Raw genomic sequence first — 21,854 nt, forward strand, 5'->3', positions numbered from 1 at the left:
ATACTCGGTTAATGACAACAGTCGGTGTTACGACTTTGACCAATATTCATTCAACGAAAATATCTTGCAACAACGTTGCAACATTAATGTATATGCACTGAGTACAGTGGCAGCGCAGTTGAGAGTGTACGATATGTAACTGTGTATGATAAGTTGGGCTCGAGCAACTGGCAGAGCTGAGATACAGCCAGCTTCTTCTCTCCCTCTATTTACTAGAAAAGGTCTACCAGTTTGAATTGGATGAAAATTATACATTAAAAGATCTATAGCAATAACACTGTGTGTGTGTTACTCTATTGTCAGCATTAGGCTAGGCTAACTTGTAACTTTTCACCGACAGTAGGTTAATTTTTGTAGGCTACGGAAGGCTAGCCTACAATAAGGCTATACAGTGTACTACTTATATATGAGGATTTGAGTTGACATAAAGGGAATCCTTCGCTTAATGACATGGTCATCATTGTTAAATGAGGAGTAACTGTACAAAGTTAGCTGTACGCTGTGGGAACTTTGCTCTTCAGGTTGGAGCAAGCTGCGGACCATCATTTTAAAGAACCATCATGGTCCCTTGTTGGCTGTTTTCTTGTTACTAGTGAGGAATTGAACAACAAAGAGGCCCAAGCTCCTCTGGCCTGCTACGCCACGACTCGCGGCAGTAAATCAACATTTTGGCCAAGAAAAGTACTGAGTTAGCTGAACGCTGTGGCATCTTCACTCTCCAGGTTGTCCGTGTCATGGTTTATATTTGAGCATGGCTCTTAGGGTCCTTTGCATCACATGGGTTCCGACCCTGGTACCTTACTGCAACACACAAATTTAAAAGGTGGCTCTGGATGATGGAAGTTCCTAGAACGATATTCAGGCTAGGAAGCTCAGAGCTGTATTCTTAGAACTGTTCTTTATGGAGGCGGCAATCGAGAATATGCAGACATCATAGAGAATCACAGACAAGAGAAGTTAAACTTGGTAGTACGTTTAGGTTTCTTGGTAGAAATCCAAACTTGCTAGCACATCGACCTGTTTGTCTAGAAACCTTTCTTCGCATTGGGACAAAATTTGAAACCACACCAAGTGCTTCTGAGTCACGTCAGAAATGGACATTGACCTGCAACCTGACATTTCCCCGAAATACACCTCACCCGATGTAGCTGCGTGGTCCCCCTGCTTCCAGCCGCAGGGTCCAACCTGCTGGATACATTTCCTCTAGGAGTCGGTGCTGGTTTTTCTAAGCAGGCAGGTATAAAACTCTACTTTGGTGGAGAAAAAGTACCGATGCATGATTCCTCCCGTGAAACCTAGTCGGGGATTTTACATCAACGCCGGCTCCAGTTGCCTGGATCCATTCCACGCGGCCCTGCTCGAGCATCATCTCATGATCTACCATCACATCAAAGTTTAATGGTAACCATTGATTTATTTACTCCATTCACCCAACTCTCACTGTTTTTTGTACTTCACGTCGTAAAACACTCCCGTAAAAACTCATTTAAGAAAACCATCCTATTCATCACAAACTTGGGCGTTTGTCTTCACAGAGTTACGCTAGTTGCGGTGTAAAGAGCGGCTGAAATTGCTTGGGTTCTCCTTGATGCGGGTATTAAACAGCCCATTAGCAGTCAAATCCACAGTACGTTCATGGAGAACATTGCAAAGCTATTCAGAAAAGAAGCTTTATTTTCACGGAATGGCAACAAAACTGAAGTTCTTCTTATGAAAATGTCATAGCTGACAAATCCTCCATTCGTCACTCCAGATCAGGAGTTCAGGTGTCATCCCAGAGAGTACCTTGTCTTTCCGGTCCAAAATTAATGTAATCCAATCCAATTCCATCTATGCAGCATCAATAGGCTCTGCCCCTTCCTAGATAGATTACACCAACTCCCTCCTTTTCAGTCTCCCCCAACGAATCCCTCCACAAACTCCAGGTCCAGCTCGGAATTATAACTCAGGACCCCGAAGAAAGAACGAGTGTCCTCAGTTCTTCAGCAGCTTTGGCAGTTTGTCTGTAAAATCAAGGATAAACTTCAAAATATCTCCCCTCAGCTATAAATGCATCCACAACACGGCCCCTGCATACGCGGAAGATCTGCTTTGTATCACTGCACCGTTCCACGTTCTCAGGTCTGTATCCGCAACACAGATTGTAGTTACCACCTTAGTATTATGGGATATAAGAACATCAGAAATGCTGACTCTCTCCAGGTTTAAAACAAACCTCAAAATCCATCTGTTCCAAATTACCTTATCTCTGAATCCCGATTCCAACTGTTGTAAATCCCGGAATAAATTGACCTCAATTTATTTATTTTTTGGCCTTACAACTGTTAGCTACTTTCCAATGTTTGCAATGACATGAATCCTGGTTGTTTAGTTTCTTAAAGGTACAGACAGAGGATGTACACTTCGTGTTTCCCTGCCAAAGACCTAAAAAGTTGCCAAAAAAGGGAAACAGTAGCTACCACCATGCCGACGAAGTGCGCCATATTCTCACTATGACAGAAATATGTCTTTCTCTCCTTTTCTTCTGACTCCCTCTCGAAGCACTTTGCTTTTGAATTGCATCTTGAAAGTCTGAAATGACAAAAGCGTGCCGCTTTTTCACAAATGACACCTACGCACTTCACCCTCTGGGTATTTGGATTCAAGCAGGAAGCAAACAGAAGAGAGTAAGTGAGTGTGTGTAAGCTCGATGGAAAGTTCATGAGCCTGCGACTCCAGATCTTTCAGTAGCCCAGTGAGTCGAGGAGGCGAGTCGGTTCAGTCGGAGGCGTCGGTTGGACTCGGGAACCGTCTTTCGCACAATCTGGTAAGATTCATGACCCCAAGAGAAACTGCCTGTGTCCTTCAGAAGACATCTACTTTTTTTTTTTCTTTTTTGTTTGTGTATTCATTTGAAAACCTGATCTCTGAGATATAGAGTTTCGCCACACAAACCATCGGGTTGCATACCTGTACTGGGCCTGGAAGTGCTCCTGGACAAAGCTGTGTCGACCTCGAGGCTGCTGTGTGCTGGCTGGCCTGGGGTTGGTGTGATCCTCCAGTGAACCGGATCCCTGCAGACAGAAACATCACCACTGACTATCATCATGATCATCAACATCTTCAAAAACCTATTCAGAGAGGACATTACCAACCGCTCTTTGCTAAAAGCTGTGTGCTGTTAAAATAGAACATGAGACGTTCTTTGCAATTTACGTGACAAATGGAGAATTGCAAGCAAGAAATGGATCTCATCTGAAGTCAACCCCCTTCCTTGAGGGTACACAATAAAGAATAAAGCAATAATATATATATATATATATGTAGGGCAATCACAAAGTCACGGTCCAAAATTGACTGAAACTGCAATAGGGGATCTGGAATTTGAGGTAAAATTGCAATTCAGCGACATTCATTCATCCATTCATTCCACGCTGAATATCCTCAACTCTGGGTTTCAGGGTGCTGAAGACGCGAGGTTCACTGGCCACCAGTCGATCGCAGAGCCACGCATGGGAAGCATACAATTATTCCTTCACTCTTTCACACATTTGGGCAATTAACCCTCTCCAAAGATCCCATGAAGGTTTTCGGACTTTGGGAGGAAACCGGAGAGAAAACCGAAGCAGAGATGGGGGAAAACGAGAAATCTCCAGACCGAAAGGCCCCCCGGTGGAATGAAATCAAGAACATTCTTGCTGTGATTGAAAACTGTGCATAATGCTGTCATGAGCAATGTCCGAATTACTGAGTAATGCACAAATATGTATTTTCAGAGACCCGTGCTGACCTTCATCGTTGACAATCTCAAGCTACTCACTTGATGTTCATGTTCTGTCAAGACATATTTGGAGACCATCTATTCAAAGCTTGTGGGAACTACTACTAAGATTCATTTCAGGGGACGACATGGTTTGCCGATTTCCTCCCACAGTCCAAAAACATCCAGTAGGTCAAATGGAAGCCCAATAAGCCAACGAAAGAGTGGATATTTGTTGCCTCTTTATGCGTCTCTTTGATTGACTGACGACCAATGTTATACAGATATCTTAAAAAGGTATATTTCTTGAGAAAATAGTGAAAAGGCACATTTTCACTCAAAAATACATCACAACACAGGTCCAGATACAGGAGGTGTAAACAGACGGTGAACAGAAATTTGAAGATCAATATCTGTTTCTGACTTGACTCAAAAGTACTTTGTGTAGTTCCAAACTTCGTGTCTAAGAAGGGTGTTGAACCAAAAAGGCAAAAAATAAATTAAAAAGTATCGTGATTTCCACCTCTGTACTTGTTCAAGGTGAGGCCTCAAACTTTTGAAGTGCACAAGTCTAATTATAATAAAATATATGTTTAATATCCAGGGTCCAAACTTGTGTGAGGGACTTAAGAAACAATAAGAAGCAATTGAGTCACGGTCTGCCGACAGGAATCTTCACCGGCTGCCCGTTATCTCGGGGGAAATGGGACTACCAACTTTGATGAAGCTCTTTTCTTTCTGCTCCTGCTAAATTCCCTCCCAGTTGGATTCCCTTTAAACAACAAGCTAGAGTTTTATTTTATCTTTCAGTCCGTCGTAGGGCCGCTTCTTCCAGAATATGGAATGAAGAGGAAGTAAAGACCCAGAAAAGTCCCTCTTGACACTTCCTCTGTCCACTTGCTGTAAACCATTCGCTTTTTTCGTGTCCTGACTGTACTTACATAAAGTTTTTTACCCTTTTAATTACACTTTACTTACTTGCAAACAAAACCAAGAGACAAACGTGTCTGTGTTAGTTTCCATCAACCTGACAGGAACATAATCAGCCAATGGATCAGGATGGATGCACTCAACTTCGGCTTCACCTGGTGATAGTATTTCCGTATGTTTTTGGTTTTCATCATCCATTAATTATCAATACATCTTATTTTGCACAGTCGCAGAGGGAATCGAACCAACAACCCAAACTGGACAATCGAGCCCCTGAGCGGCACATCATTACGAGCCCACAAACAAATGACCTTAACCGACAAATATGCTGCCTCGTATTGTAGGGCCACATCAAAACAATGCAGTGGAATGTGATACTGTTTTGTTTTGCATTTAATAATCTGTAAATCTTGGAAGAAAACAACGCTACCGACCCGAGATTGGTGAATGTAATGTTATTCTGAATGCTACAGGGAGGGGGAGAGGTTCTTTCCCCTCACTTTCAAGTCCGTCGGTCTGCCATGAATACATGCATTAGGTGTTGGAAATGATCACATTACTGTTTATGACAGGAGAATAAATGACACAGGGAACGACCGTGAGGGGAAATTCGAGTATTTTTGCAAAGGGACCAAAATTATACCACCGGCTCGGCACGGCGTAAGAATGCTGAGTGCGGGGCCACAAAATGGCCTCTATCACAGGGAATTATAAACAAGGAGACCGTCCACATGAAAGTGCTTGGCTTCACCACTGTAGCCTCAGAATTTTATTATCAGTGTCTGACAGCATCACAGGAGGGATGAGTATGTGCATGTAAATGCAGCCTTGCTGTAAACCCAGGGGACGGAGACTGTCTGCGTTGACAGCTGGGGCAGGAATAGCATAGCTCAGGTTTGGAGTACCATCACAGAAATGGCCGGAGGACCGAAAATATCGGTCCAGTCAGGACATTCTGTTGTGCAAATGTGGTCAATAAAACACTTATTGAAGCTGAAACCAACATTTTTGTTTTAAAGGGATACGACCAGGACTTGACATTAACTTTTCGCTCACCATTTGCTGCAGCTCTGAAGTTTCCAAAGCTCGTAGCCACTCAAGCCTTTTTCACTGGCCACAGCTTCAGCAGTTGGCGAAAGGTCAACCTCTCTTCGCGTTGAGCGTGTACATTGCCAAATCGCATGTTCGAGCTCGGTAAACTTCATAAGGGCCAGAAAGTTTTATCAGCGCACGACCAGCCGCTTAGTCCCAGTGCTTCGGATGTGACCGGCAGACACTTTGTTGTCCTTGTTTGGTTCAACTTTGGCTTGTTCCAACTACCAAAGAAAGCCATTCTCAACCTGACCCAGATTTTTTGGTGAGTTATCTTTTCTTTTTAATTGCCTTCCGTCTGGTTTCTTCATCTTCTTTTCCCTTGCCCTCCGTCTCCTATCTGGGTTTTCTCAACCCTTTTAAAAATCTCCTTGTCCTTCAACGCTTCAAATTTTTCACCTTATTCTACTCTGATTTTTCTCATCAAAGTATGCTTCGAGGATGGACCGATTATGAAAATACTTATGGGAATTATAGTTTCATCGTTTCCCATTACCAATAGGTTTTTTCTTTGTTCAAAGGCCATTTGAGAGATGGGTTTAGAGTAGAGTCGTTGCTCCTCAGCATTTTGGGGAGCCAAATGAGGTGGCTGGTGGTCTGGATGCCTCCTGGGCGCCTACCTCTTGAGGTGTTTCAGGCAACTCCCAACGGGAAAAACGCCTCGGGATTCCCCCAGGAGAGCTGGACTAAGAACTGGACGTTTGAGTCTGTAAGCTTAGGCTGCCGCCCCTGTGACTTAACCCAGAATAAGCGGCAGAAGATGGACGGATCGATGGATGGATGCCATTAGAAAAAGCCAAAACCTGTCAAAGTGAATCGTGGGAGCGGCCGTCTTACCAGCCTCTGATAACGTCCACCTGCCATTGGCGGGTTGGCGGTTGTTAATGCTAAGCCCTGGATAAGACGTGTGCTGATGTTTTGGGCAACTTCCAAACTATAGGCGGTGATATTACTTCCGCAGGTTGGATCCTGCGGAATCTGTTACTGTACGAATGACAATAAACCTCCCGCTAACAGGCAGAAGTAGAAAGAGCAGGTGGATCACTTACGATCACGTTATCTAGGATCCGAAAATTAATGAAAAAACTGTGATAATGTTCAGGCTTTGCTAAAAATAGATATGGCCGCCAAATAAAAAAAGTAAAAAAAAAAAACAAAAAAAAAAACAAGAGAATAAAATATATTTCTAAAAAGCGTTAATATACTGAATTGCCACACCGGTGTAATCCAGAAATGTCTGACTGTTAACACAGAGAATCTAGGCCATATTCAATTGCCTTCTGTTGCTTCAGGGACAAAGTTTCCCACCATCTTCCATATGTATAAGCCGTGTAACTGATTTCTAAAATTTCCATCACGCTGCCGGCTCCATATACGGGGCTGCTGTTACGGCTAAAATAGCTGCGTCGGCCTGGTTCCCAAAAGTGGACGAGCTGTTTCCCTGCAAAGCAAAGGTGCATAAACAAAGGTCTGACATAAATGCTACTTCAGTAGTTAGCTGAAACGTTGACATCTGAACAACTGACATGTCCATTAAATACAAATCCTTTTCTCTCTATTTAAAGCCAGTGCAATTTAATTTCCCACCAATATCAAACTCAATTAGGGCGGAAATAACTGAAGGCGTGCACAGTACGCACCATAACATTAAGCAACAATAGGCTACCATTGAAGGACCTGATGATATGAGACAGCTTATGATGCTTGGGTAGCTGAAAAAAGTAAGTTGAGATTAATGTAGCTATTAGCAAGATCGTCGCAATTTGATTTATTATCTAGGAGAACCACTGAACGCACATTAGTACATTTGCAAATGCTTCAACTGTCAGCCGAGTTCACTACTGGAATGTGTTTCAAGTGAAGAAAATCAAGTCCGGAATTTACCAAGACTTGGATGACTGAGCACCTCCACAGACATGGCAGATTTATATATTTTCTAGTATTGCTTGTGGAACTTCTTCTTGTACATGTGAGTGTCTCTGGCAGTTTCAAAAGAACATCGGGACCTCAAGCTGTTTCCCTAAAACAAATAAAGCAACACTAAAGAAAGGGTTTCACAAGATTTCTGTGATATGAAAACTTCATAGCAAATCTCACCTCACAGTGCCAGATTACTGCGAAAAAATACACAAGTACCAGTTATAGCAGGTGTTGTCCCACCATACCTACTTGCAAGGCATATTTTACAGATTTATCTACCTGCTGCGTTACAAATACATTTTTATGGCCACAGCCATTTGCAAGTCCATCGGAAATTATTTAGACATGCGAAATAATGATAGGGAGTGGACCCCGAACATGAAATCTGGGTCGAGATCTGGAGATTTTGAGGTACATTAATAAGTTATTCAGGGATTTGATATTAATAACCTGACTGTACAAAAAGGGTTGCCAATAAGGTGAAAAGGTCAAATGAAGCACATCCCATCTGACAATGTAGACATGGTGTCATTGGGACGAAACAGACGAACAGACCCCATGAGGACCAAACATGCAGAGGCAACAGATAAATCCATACAAAATGCTTTATTGTCAGCTTGGAGGTAAACTCAAGCAACGAAATGTCCACCAAACATGCATATATTGCATATTGCAAGAAAAAAAAAGAAAAGAAAGAAGACTTTGTGATCGAAACTTGCCAAGTCTGGTGGATAGCAGGGAACAACTGGCAGCAAGGACACATGGTCGACAAGATGAAAAAAAAAATGTCCTCCAACATACGACAGACGGACAGAGCTATAGGAGGCGGCCAGCGCCATTTTCACATGAAAGGGGGAACACATAACAATCCACAAACACAAACAACGACATAAAGGCTATGAAGTATTAAAAGGACGTTTCATAATGCCTAAACAGTAGCCTACCCCAAGGATATTAAAATGTAACGCACTACAACGATGCATCAAGGGATTGAACAGAGGCGGCTTGATCAGGGCCGTCTCCTTCATCCCCATGACGCGCAACAAGTTGAAGTGACCAAATTAAGGCTGGAACACAATAAACGCTCCTTTTTTCCTTTTGCCACCGGAGGGACCCGTCAACGGCAAGGAAGTCTGCGCCAGGTTCTCGCAGCTGCAAGAGCGCCCGCCACAGCCGCAAAGATAGGGACAACCGTCACAGTCAAAGAAATAATCCAATGTAGTCCGGTCATTTTAGATATATAGTTTTTGGCTTTCAATGTGGTACGTTTCAAAATCATACAAATTTTCAAAGTCAGAACAGAAGCCTAGATGTATCCTTCTCGCCCCCTTCAAATCTTTACATGAAAAACATATGTTACGTTCATGAGGGGACGTCGCTGATACTCCACTACAGCGCAATGGAAAATGAGTGGGAGTTTGGCTTGCATTGAGTGGAAGCAAACTTGAAGGTGTCTTTAGATTTTGTTTGGCACACTGGAGTAAAAACTGCGAAAGAGTGGGTGTTTGATCTGTGTGCCGAGGATAGAGAGAGAGAAAGAGAGAGAGAGAGACAGAGAGAGAGAGAGATGCAGCGCAACTGTAAAAACAGCAGAAAAACAAACCATGACAGGCAGTTTGGGCGAGTTGGAAGACTCGCTAGCTGATAACCGGGATGCCGTTAATTTAAACTTGATGGCCGAAAGACCGGTGGGCATTTGTTCCAAAACCAAACCGTTCTCAAAACACAAACTCCAGACTCCCGCTGATGTGTGGGTTTCGGTTTCGCTTTGGTCCGTCTGGTCTCACGGCTCAAATAGTTCCTGATTTGGATGTTTTTTCTTAAACTCGTACATCTGTCATACATACAGTGCAGTGGAATAACCCCTTCTTTTTTCCACTTTCTCACTTTTTGACTTTTTTTTTCTACATATTTATCTATTTATTCTTCTAGATGTTATTTTATATTTTTTCTCTCATTTTTTTTCTGTCTTGTATCTGTAATCCAGAGATGCTGCTATTGTTGTATTGTTGTCTCGCGTCCTGCGTTTTAAGGTTGTTTTGTGTCTGTTTTTGATTACAATGAACCCGTGAGCTGCTATCTCTGCGCAACAACAATAAAAGTCGTGAATCCTTGAATTCTTGAATGGCTCAGATCCACTGTAAGACATCATGCATACCATTTGTTCCCCGAGATACAAATCATTCATTCACCTGTCATTTTAACTCCACGCATGGGCTTGCAGTGGGACTGAAAGATGAAACACGGACAAAAATACAAATTAAAGTTATGAATGTAAAAAAATGCATTCATTCATGATTTATACCGCTATAAATAGGGGGGTGGGGGCATCCCAGCTCTCACTGGGGGAGAGGTAGGATACATCCCAGACTGGTCATCAGTCAATCGCAGGTCATGTACCGAGACCTACAACCATTCACCCTCTCATTCACAGATCTGTGCAATTTCGAGACTGCAGTGAACTTACTGCAGGTATGAAAGGAACATGTTTTCACTCCCAATTCGTCGCCAGCCTGACAAAAGGGGATGGTTACCGTAGCGCCACATACTGACGCATTAGAAACCCCTTTCTCCTCATTTTTTGACAAACCTGGAGAGTCAAGTCTACATCAAAACCTCTATTTTCATCTAAACCTAAATAAAAGCCGAGTTTGTATTTTCCACACCTTTCTGTTGTAAATGAGAAATCGCACAGATCCACTGCACCTGAAAATAGGTGGCAGGTTGTCTAATGCGTATCTGATGCAGGCTTGAGAGTGAGAACGTGTAAAGGTGGACTATGGGGGGAAAAAAGAAATAGAACTCGGAGGAAACCCGCAAAAGCCACAGGACAAACATGCAAATCCTACAACCGGGGGAAACCATTTTAATGTGAGGCAGAAGCGCCAAGCACGCCACTAACCTGCTCCCATGACGTATACGTTTGTTGTTTTTTTTCCTTTTTTCATCGTCCCTCAATGATGCGATGACGTAAGCTTCTGTGAGATTCCAACCATGTCACATTTGATTTCAGGAAGATAATTCAAGGGCACATGGAAGCCAAAATTCAGTTTGAAAGAGAGACTACACTACTGGCGATAGACGTATCGATCGGCCCCGGTGTTACTACTGTCTGAATGTGAGTGAAGGCCCAAAAAATACAGAGCTGCGGCTGATACAGGAAGTCTTCGGTTTATGACGTTTTGCACCTACGTTGTTTCATGGTTATGTCATCATCTGGCTACATTTATCAAGAAAGTCTTGCACCGCCGTTTCCATGTCCACTCTAATAAACGTCATCATCTGGCTTTGTTTACATTCGCCTGTTGTACATCATATTGGATTGAGCGACATTCGCTTTCTTTCGTTTGTGTTGTTTTTTTTGGGAAACGTTTTCCCCTTCAACCTTTTGCCCGTATGTGAGTTACGACCTAAAATGGCGATACGTCGCGCCGTTGGAACGCAATGCCAACATAAGAGGAGGACCCCCTGTATATAAAAGCAGGGCAAGAATACTCAACGGGTACAAGTCCAGTGTTGACAAAACTGTAAATGGCAGGGCTGTCCAAAATTGATGTGAATCCATCAAATTCATACATGATTGATTAGATGTTGGGAAAAAAAAATATCCGCCGAGAAGCATCGCACCGCTTGCGGTTTTAAAGGCAAACATGGTGCATTTGTTGAGATAAAAAGAGTCAGTTGCTGTGACTGAGGTCAAAGCCCCGGCTCGTAAATCACCCAGCGGTGGCAGCGGCGGCGGCAGGGGAGGACGGAGGGCAGGGAAAAGTCGAATGGTGACTGATGTCTGTCCTCTTCACTCTTTCTAACCTCCATTCTAGACATCATTCAGATGTTGCCCGTGGGATATTTGTGTGCGCGGCACTTAAACTTTGTTGTTGAAAAAGTTAGTTGTATAACCACTTTGTATATTTTCTATTATTTCTTTAGGGGCGGCTGGTGTCTCAGTTGGCACAATCAGTGTGCGTTTGTGTGAATGGGTGAATGCTTTTTGATATGAAAGCGCTTTGAAACTGCAGGGTGTGAAAGTGTTATATAAGTGGAGGCAATTTCCCACTTCTCACAAGCATCTTCATTACATTTTTGCTCATAATCTGACTATTTTATTACAGTCTGGAAACCCATTTTGATTATGTTAGCGAGTACCCCTCTAGCCCTTTCAGCCTTGATTGCGATGTTAAATCACTGTTTTGGACGTCGCTAGCTAACACCAGTCATGCAGTAAAACTGTATGCGTGACTTCGATGCATCAAAAACTTTCAGAAATTGACAGGAGTGAGGTATGACCGGCAGGAGCTTCCCTTCCGGCGCTGCGGCGCCTGAGGCCACATCCGTTAAAATTGACTTGGTTCTACGTAGAATCTGAGTGATCAAACACCGGCCTCACACTCAATAGGGTGTGAACCACCTGGGTCCATCCTCGGGAATGCATCACTGCCAGCACATTCTACATTGGCCTTGTTGTTGCCAGAGCAGCACACAAGGACATACTTATCCCAGCTTCGCTGATGGCATGGGTCTGATGGACATGAAAAAATCCTGAAGAATAGCCATTCATTGATTATCTATACAGCTTAATCTGCAACAGGGTCGCAAGGGTGGAAGAAAAACTGAAAACCTGGAGGAAACCCAAGCATACCTGGGGAGAACGTGCACTCTCTAGGACAAGGATACACAATACACTGCCCCACCGCACTGCTCTTCTTCTGAAGTGCTATCAAATGTTTGAATGAAAAAATACACTGTTTTTTAACAGAGAATATCTATTACAATCATCATCCTTATTGCTGCATAACATCATCTTCATATTGTATTGAATATTTTATGTTCCCACTGTTGTCAATTAACAACATATAGACATTAATTAGTGGATTTTATTTGTTTAACTGTTTTTTTCTTAACTGATCTTCAAAATCACAAAAAATATCTTTTGCACTACCACCACTCTCATCTGCACAATATTTGTATTTATATTTTATTTATATATTCTCAAGCACACCCTACCTATTACCATTGCAGTTTTACAATCACATCATGTCCACTGTTAACCTGCTATTCTAACCATTCCCTGCAATGCTTTTCCATTTTTTTTTTACTTTCTTTTATATTTTTATATTTGGTATTCAATTGTATATATGTACAAGCCATTTTGCATTTATCTATCTTTTTTCATATAATTCTATGATTACTACGTGCGCACATTTCACCCTTCAATGCTGCTCTGACGATTGAATTTCATGGGATCAGGAAAGTCAATCTGATCTTATCTTACCAATTGATCATTTCATAGAAGGTCAGCATTTTATTGATGTTTCAAGATCACTCTCTCACTCATGTAATAAGATATTTGTTCCCAGGGCTGACATTTGTCAATTCCTGCTCCCTTTTCATGACTATTTTCTAAAAGAGGAAAAAACTTTACTGAAAGTCTGTTTACAAGGTGACGAAGGAGGCAGAAGGAGGACGGACTCGTAAACATATGGAGACGACAATAAATGAAAAAACATAACAAGGGGACGCAGTAAAGGACAGCGGGGTGAGACATATTGTAAAAAAAACCCTGGCGCAGACAGAGGTAAAATGTATGACGGGGGGGCGATGTGAGGAAAAATAGAGCCTCTTTAAATATTCATAGAGACTGGAAAATGAGAGCTGTGTGTCTCTTGTCCCCTAAACAATTATAAAAACACAGGCGAGTCAAAGAAATAATGACCCAATCAATACCGTCGTGATGAAGATGCCGAAAGGAAACGTTATTTTGTTTGCTGCGCTGAGGCTTAATTTCCCTCAGCTGCCAAACGCAAGGTTGGCGTAAAGTCCGTCGGCGTCAGCTGCGGAAGTCCTAGAGGTCCAGGTTCTCCGTTTCAGAATGTGAACCTGAACACGTTGTCGGAAGCCAAAGACGGTAGAGACGTCAGCGTGACATGACTGAAGCGCAGGTCAACTAGCATGTTTCTGTCAAGTTTGATCAATGTCACCAAAGCCTCTTTCACACAGTAGGAACTTTTTGCAGCTCCTTGAACGTTTTCAGGAACTACATCAGAACCTTGACTTGAAAGTGCCTCAACTTACAACTTAAGTTTTCCGAGATATGAGCTTTGTGATACGAGCCAAGATCTGAGTTAGGAACGAGCGGGATGAGCGTTTGACACCCAATGACCTCCACTGTACGTGAAGTGCCATTTCAAATGTTTAAAAAAAGGTTGCTAAATTAACAAGAAAGACTAACAAATTGTCCATGTCACATTTAGCAACACAGTGTAGCATTAAGTGTGTAAGTTAAGCGATAGTGCAAAAAAGAAAAAAAACACCGTCATCTTCATCCGATCTTCAAGGTAAATTCACTTAATAAAACCAGTTTATTTCTTTCCATGCTCTTTATTATGTGTCATTATTTAATTTATATGTTTTATATATTCATAAAATGATTTTTTTTTATTCAAAAACACAAACAAAACAGGGGGTCTGGAACGGATTATAGTGTTTCATTTCATTTCAATGGGGAAATCTAATTTGATATACGAGCAAATTGACTCACGAGCTCAGTCGCAAAACAAATGATATCGTGAGTCAAGGTATTACTGGAGGCTGCTTCTTCGTGCATTTGGACAGCAGAGGAATCAGAAACTCTGGACTCAGTTCCTGGAACCATCATCCCACTCTGAGCCAGGGTCCAAGGGAACTCATGTCGCGTTGGTGATTGGTGGCACTCAAAAGCCACGCCCGTTACCTTAAACTCCTTGCGGACTGCGGTGCAATGCTTTTTGTGATCTGCTGCAACAATGGAGAGAACAAGAATCGACCAACAACGTCCAATCCCTTCTGCGCCTCAGACGGGTTACAAAACAAAACAGATTTGGCCAAAGTGAGTATGGAGTTAGCTAACGGCGGGGGTTTTCACAAAGCGAAGAGGCACAGAAAGGAAATACAAACACTTCACCCCGCCTGAGTATAAATTCTTATTATTCCCCGTCATGCAGAACATGAACACTGCTGCAAATTCGGTGTCCGTGTTGTTTCTGGTTTCGGGGCTTAAGGTGCACGTCGCGCCGGCCCCTACCTGCCTGTGAGGAATCCAAAACTAAAAAAGTTCCCCGAGAGGAGGCTAGTTCCTGAAACGAAATTAAGCTAGACAGTTCTTAGAACTGAGTTCTGAAGCGGCCGTTGAAACACCAGCCGCAGTGTTCTGATGTCTGAAGCTATTAAGGGAATTCTAAAAACCATTAATCATTCATCCAACGGCTATTACAAAAACTTTTGAACAATTACTAACTTTTAGTAGAGAAATATTGCTGCTTCTCATGTCGGCTGCGTCAGCGAGGCTCTCGCTGCTCCTCGGACGTGAGGAATCGGGTGTTTTTCTGCTCAGGGTCGTGCAGTCCAGAGATTATTCAACGCTTTATTTCCGGCCCGCAGACGCCTTTCGGTATCGATTGCTATCTATTTTAAAGTTATCGCTTTCGCTCGCACCCACTGGCCTGGATCACTCGACATCTACCGCTTCGTTCTCAGCCACGCTGAGGAGGTGTGATGATGGGATGTGTGTGTGTGAGTGTGTGTGTTCTTGTCTTCTGCTATTAAACAGTTGCATCTCAGTGGGTCAAAATATTGTCAGTCCAAGTGAATAGACTTTATTTTCAAGAATCTTTTGGATCATTTGTGGAATCACATTGAAACCACACAAGCAATATCATGATTTTCTTAAGCTAAAACTGATTCCTTTAAAAGGCGTTTGACCAAAAACTTGACTCAGAAATTTACGATTAAGTGAGAATTACGAGAATGGTTTATTTCTGGCTTATCGAGAAAATCGTTTTTCGAGACCGGAGAAAATCAATCAAATTTTAAACATGATGAAAAACACACAAACACCTATGGAAAAACAGAGTTTCAGACAGTGTCCAATAAAATATGTTCACCGTTGATAAAAAGTCAACACCAAAAAGTCAAACCAAAATGGGAAAATTGCACATTACTAATTAATAGTTCCCCATTTTAAAGCAGTCTATATCTTTAATACTGACTCAAACCAGTCACAGTGTGGGCGGTGTAAACAAATGTCTGAAGCCGATTTATTTATTTTTATATAGCACACATTTCAGATCCGTGTAAAAGTGTCTGGGGAGAAAGAAGGACATACGGTGTCCAGAGAGGAAGGGAAGGGAGGGAAAAAAAAAAAAAAAGCGCTGTCCCTGCAGTAAACCAGCTGACTCACCCCGATTCTTTCAGCTCCGGCTGGTGCTAATTCCGCCTATTCAAAGCTGGCTTACGGTAACAAGGCCGTCTGTGAGATAACAGTGGAAACCACAGTCCCTTTTAACCCCCCCACCTTTTTCTCTCTCTCCCTTTCTCTCTTCTTCTCCAGCCATCACAACAACCCTCTCCGCTCCTTCCTGCCAGACCGACTGATACTCATCCACGGCTCTGGTTACGAAGACCGAGAGCAAATACCTCTGTGAATACCTTTTGTTCTTGTGCCTTCCCCCGTCGGAGGAACCCATTTGTACCCGCTCTTATTTAATACCGAAGCGCGGTGAGCTCTGCCACTCTCTGGCTGTTACTATGGCGATGCCTGGCAAGCCAAAAAAACAACAAAAAAAAAAAAAAAGCGGCGGCGAAAAAAATAAGCAACCTCAGACAGGGAGCTCCTGGCAGGGTTTTGGAGTGCCGAATCTCGGCTTGGCAGCCAAGGCTACCCAGCGATGCCGCTTCCTCCCATCGGCGTTCTGCGCTCGATCCGTCTGCTGTGTCTGAATGTCTCCGCTTTTCCGGGCAAAATGAATCGATTTAGAGAAATAAACAAATTCTTTATTAAAAGACGGGAGTTTTTTTCTTTCATAGTGTGCATCTTCAGAGCGTTGGGTGCCGGAGCTCACAATGCCGGCACGCTGTTTTCCTTGTGATTCTGGGAACGACACGGAGAGACGCGCAGCGCCTTTGTGAATCTTTTACTCGACGACGCGCTCCAAACTACAAGGTCAAGCATGCCGCTCTCGCACATGACTTCCCCGCTTTTTGACAGACGGGAAGTTGATTTTTGGTTCAAGCTGAAAGTTGAAGAAAATTCAATGGAAGCTTGAAACCTCCGCCCGAGCAAGAAAGTCCATGGTTTATTTCCAGCAGGGGGCCTTTCAGTCCAAGTGTCTGCAAGGGTTTCCTAACATGCAGTCGGTTCATTGAAGACCTTTGATTGACAGAGTGAATGACTGCATGTTTCTGTATGCATCCCTGTGACTAACTAGTGACGGGTCTTGGGTGAACCCCACCTCTGGTCCAGTGACAGCAGGGATAGGCTCCAGCCTCCCCCTGCGACCCTGAGTGCAACATAATTGGGATTGATAATGGATGAAGTTGATTTTAAAGGATTTGGCCTCTAACCTCATGTCCCTCTGCAGTTTTCTGTGGGCTAAACAAAGACTTTCCTTTCCAAAGTCTGTGGTTCGGGCTGAAATGAGATCTCCTTTGCACTTCCTTTCACAGAGCTGAGAAGAGCGAGGAGCTCCGTGCAAACAGGAACAGGTCGGACGGCATAGCAATGATAAGTTCCGCTGCCCTCCTCGTGCAACAGGAAATGATGACCATATAAGGATGTCACACGGGTCAGCATGGGTGCGGTGCAAAAGACGGAGCTATAAACCTGTAGAACAGACTTTACAAGCCTATTTTATGAAAAAATAAATAAAGGAAAAAAGAAAAATGTGTGTGCAGTTTAATCCTGAGTAACACACTGATGTGACAGTAAGAGGGCAGATTTGAAAAGTGTGAAAATGAGATATTTCTAGCCTTTGGAAGGTTCACTGTATAGTCAACTGTCTCCACTTATATAATACTTTTATCGCGTTTTACACTGAAATACAAACACACACACAAATGGTAGCAGAGCCGCCACGCAAGGCGCTAAACAGGCCACCGTAAGCAAGGGGGGGAGTTTAAGTTGTGTCTGGCCTGAGGACACTTTGGCAAGCCAACAGGAAGAAGTAGTAAGCAAACCATCAAACCTTGGGATTGGATGGACACCCAACCTACTGCAGGAGCCCCAGCTGTGAATTCAACAAGCAGGAAAGGCGCAAAATAAATGGTGACCAATTAGATTTGGAAGACTACAGCCAGCGGCAATACAAAAGATGAGACAAATATTTACCGTGAAATAAGTATTTCTACAACTAAACAATCAAGTTTTATCATTGTTTAAAGAGACAAATGTATTCCGTTGCAGTGTATTCAAGGTGAACTGGCTGGTTCGGGCTCCCTCGAATTACATGTATATGTATATATATATATATATATACACACACACACACACACACACACACACACACATATATATATATATATATATATATACACATATATATATGTGTGTGTGTGTGTATATGTATATATATATATATATATACACACACACATGTATGTAGATAGATAGATAGATAGATAGATAGATAGATAGATAGATAGATAGATAGATAGATAGATAGATAGATAGATAGATAGATAGATAGATAGATAGATAGATAGATACTGTATAAATGGAAACTAACAAAAACAGCAAACCTGACACTTTATATTTTAGTTAACATTAAAAAAAGGGTGTATTCATTACCTTCATGATTTTTGTCCCCAACGCACACGTGTGTATGTGTGTGTATGTACTTGTTGGGCACTTTTAAATCTTAGTATATTTTTGCCGCCATCATGCACCAAAGATGCTGATGGTAAGGCAGCAACAGTATGCAGAACCACCTGAGCCTAAGTCACTTTCCTAAACCAGGTTATTATCCTTTTACGTATTCAAGGATGTGAACTTTATCCATGATATTAGTCCCGATTGCTGGCCTGCGTCTATCGAATTTAACTTCTAACAGAATTGCTTTCCTTTTCCATACTTTGCCGTGCTGTCACCTGAAGAGTCCGCCTTATGTGGGGAGCCATAGTGAAAGGTATAAAAAGCCATGAAAGAAAAACGCAAAAGAGATCAACTAAAACAAAGCATGCGGTACCCAAAGAGCGCGTGCGGGACCCGGAGCCGCAGCACCTCTCCAAGACACTCCGGAATTTTTTTTCTTAATTATTCATGGGATTGCTGCCGTTGAGTGGAAAACCGCAGCGCGTCGAGGACAACGTAGGTCAAGGACCCCCCCCCCCCCCGTAAATGGATCCACACCGATACGCAAACACAGACAAAACATGTACAGAAGCGCTAACAGGTCACGACTCCCGCTTTCTACCTTGTGTTTCAGCTTTCACTGGAAGAGCCAAAAAATTTCTCAATGATAAATATATTTATAGAGCACTTTCCATTAAAGAGCTGTACAAGGAGGAGGACGCCAATGGATGAAGATGCATTTATTTATTCCACCTATCCTGCAGTGAGGGACTCAATGGGGTCAGAAGCATACAATTGATGCTGCTACTGCTTGATTTTTTGAATTGCGGGAGGAGACAGCCTGCAAACTCCACTCACCGTCGGAATTGAACCGCGGACCGCCTTGCTGTGAGGCAAGTGGGTTGTCAGCTTTGATTTGGAAGATCGACAGAGCAGAACGCGACGTCAAGAGGCAAAGCCTTCGTCCATATTGGTGCAGGAAAACGAAAAGGCTTCTCAGCACATCCAGGCAGGGATGGCTTCATCAAGCACGATAGGTGAGATGGTGCGATGCCAATGACTGTTTTAGAGTTGAAGAGCAGCACCTGGAAGTCTACTCTGGCCCTGGAAAAGGATGTCAGTGGAGCAAGAGGCCAGCGACGGAGTCATGTGATCAAATGTAATCTCCCTTCTCAGACCAAGGCGGATTTTAAAAAAAGGACATTCACGTAATCCAAGCCGCCGTGTCGCCAATTGCGCGGACGAGGTTGGATCTCAAGGATGTTTCTGAAGATGGAAGGTGGGGTTCAACTCCGAAACACAATCGGACTAAAAGGCCAGCGGAGGGATGATTCAATTCAAAGCCTGCCCGAGCTCTGCCTGAAAGGGATCCCATTTTATGGTTGAAAATGAAAGTGGGGGGGAATTCTGATACATTTATGGTAGAAGGCTAACTTCTATTAAATTCTGGAAGTCCTTAATTCACCCTGGTCTTCAGGAGAGGAACCTTTCTGCTAAAACCCCACCGTTTTCTGTCTTTGCCCTTTTTTTTTCAGATGTTCCTGAACTATTTAAAGGGAGGACAGCTTTTGAAATATCAATGCATTTAATTAAATAATATCTGAAGAAGTGCACTGAATATTTCATTCACATCGGAGAAGCCTTTATAGTAAAGTGGAGTCTCTAATGCCTTCCTTGGAACTCTGCGGACAAATGTGTGTGCGTGTGTGTGTGTGTGCGTGTGTGTGTTCGTGCAGGCATGTTTTTGTGTGTTAGGTAAAGAGACGGTGATGGAGAAACAACAGAGCAAAAAAAAAAAAAAAAAGACTTGACCTAAAAAAAAAACTTCCTGACCTTAACTACTAGGAAAGTGGAGAGACTCTGGATGGAAATGCAAGGGCCATTACCGTTCACTCTATACAAACACACACACACACACACACACACACACACACAAACACACACGAGTGCAAGGGACAACAGGACAGACGAGTGTACTCTGAAAATAAATCAGACACTGGGCTAATGTCAGGGCATTATTGTGTGTGTTCGTGCGTGCGTGCATGTGTGTGTGTGTGTGTGTGTGTGTGTGTGTCTCCTTCTCATGTAACTCTTTTGCCCCCTAAGAGGACATATTCAATTTTTCATATCCTCCCACAGCATTGGCATTTCAGTCACAGCACTCCTGCTTCACGGGTGGGTGAGGTTTTCTCGACTTTGCTTCTCCCGTACCCCCTCCCAAATATTCCAGTCCGCGGCCTCGGTCTAACCTCGCACCAGTTCTCCCCAGCGAGGCGACACAGACCTGCCATTTTTTTTTATTTTATTTTATACGACTAACCTTCTTTTGAACGCGTCAGTTGTTTACCGCCATCTGTGTATCGGAGAGATGACCCCCCCCCTCCGCCCACCGGTAAAATTAGTTTGTCTTTTTTGAGGGTGTGTGTGATCAATTATTTAAGGTGGGAATAACAATTCCGCATTGTGGTGTTTGTCACTTATACCAGCTGGAGGGGGAGCCGTCAGACTAACTGATGGGAGCGGATGAACGGGTACAAACCTAAAGCCCATGGAGACGCGTTGCATCATCTAAAGGTTCCTTGTATCTGATGTCAATTCAATGTTTTTTAAATTATTTTTGCAACTAAAGGTTTAAGAGCAATAAACTTCAAGCATCTTAAAGAAAAGAGAAAGACATGATGCATAGTGAATTACATAACAAAAACCCACTCCCCTCCCGAGGTAACACCGGCCTCATCCCTTAAACAGCATCTGCTGTGAACACCAAAGGGGGCTCCATTTGAAAAACGATAGTCCCGTGTTTGCTTGTTGCCTTTGTGATGCAACAAATGTTCAAATATTCTGGGGCTATGGAAATGAAAGTCATTCATTTATTCATTCTTCTATAGAACTCATCCTGCACTCGCAGGGGCTGGAGCCTATTCCAGCTGTCATTCGCTGAAAGGCCATTCACACGTCATCTATAGACATACAAATATTCGCCCTTTCATTCACATTATATAGACAAAAAAACTTTCTCTCACTTATTCAAACATCATATGGAGACATATAACCATTCCCTCTGCATATAGAGACGTGCAATCGTTCACACGTCATCTATAGACATTCAAATATTAACCCTGTCATTCACGTCATGAAGACATACAACCATTCATCCATTCATTGGGATGTTCAATAGAACATGATACTCACTCCCAACAACCACCAACCACACACTTTCCCATTCACACATGGGATTAGAGTCTGTCCCGGCAGTCATTGGGCGAGTCTTCACCTTTCACACTGCGGCGAAAATTAAAGTATTCTGAAAGGTTAATTAAATCATGACTACCTATTAAAATAAAGGTACCTATATATTTGGATTCATGCCTACTTAGACTTCACAACAATTTGAGCTCCCAGTAGACAAAACTTCAGATCCAACATGGTGGCGTATTGAATTTCCAAGCATAAACCGCGCCGTTTCCTTTTTTTGATCGTCAACTTTGCTTACTCCAGGCCTGTCATTGTGATGGATGGCCTCATAAATATTCTGCATTACATATAACATTTAACTGTGTGATGGAATCC

General features: G+C 42.9%; 1 protein-coding gene across 1 annotated transcript in view; it reads right to left on the bottom strand.

Moving 5' to 3' along the window:
• Positions 1 to 21,854, bottom strand: part of usp43a (ubiquitin specific peptidase 43a) — a 108,601-nt gene that overhangs the window by 59,224 nt on the left and 27,523 nt on the right. The window contains exon 3 of the mRNA XM_086157150.1: positions 2,950 to 3,053. Coding sequence (XP_086013276.1) covers positions 2,950 to 3,053 — 104 coding nt within the window. The remainder of the gene's footprint in view (positions 1 to 2,949; positions 3,054 to 21,854) is intronic.

This window comes from Fistularia commersonii, chromosome 12 (assembly GCF_037954325.1).
Source record: "Fistularia commersonii isolate RoL2024-O1a breed Wild chromosome 12, RoL_Fcom_v1.0, whole genome shotgun sequence".
Taxonomy (NCBI): Eukaryota; Metazoa; Chordata; class Actinopteri; order Syngnathiformes; family Fistulariidae; genus Fistularia; species Fistularia commersonii.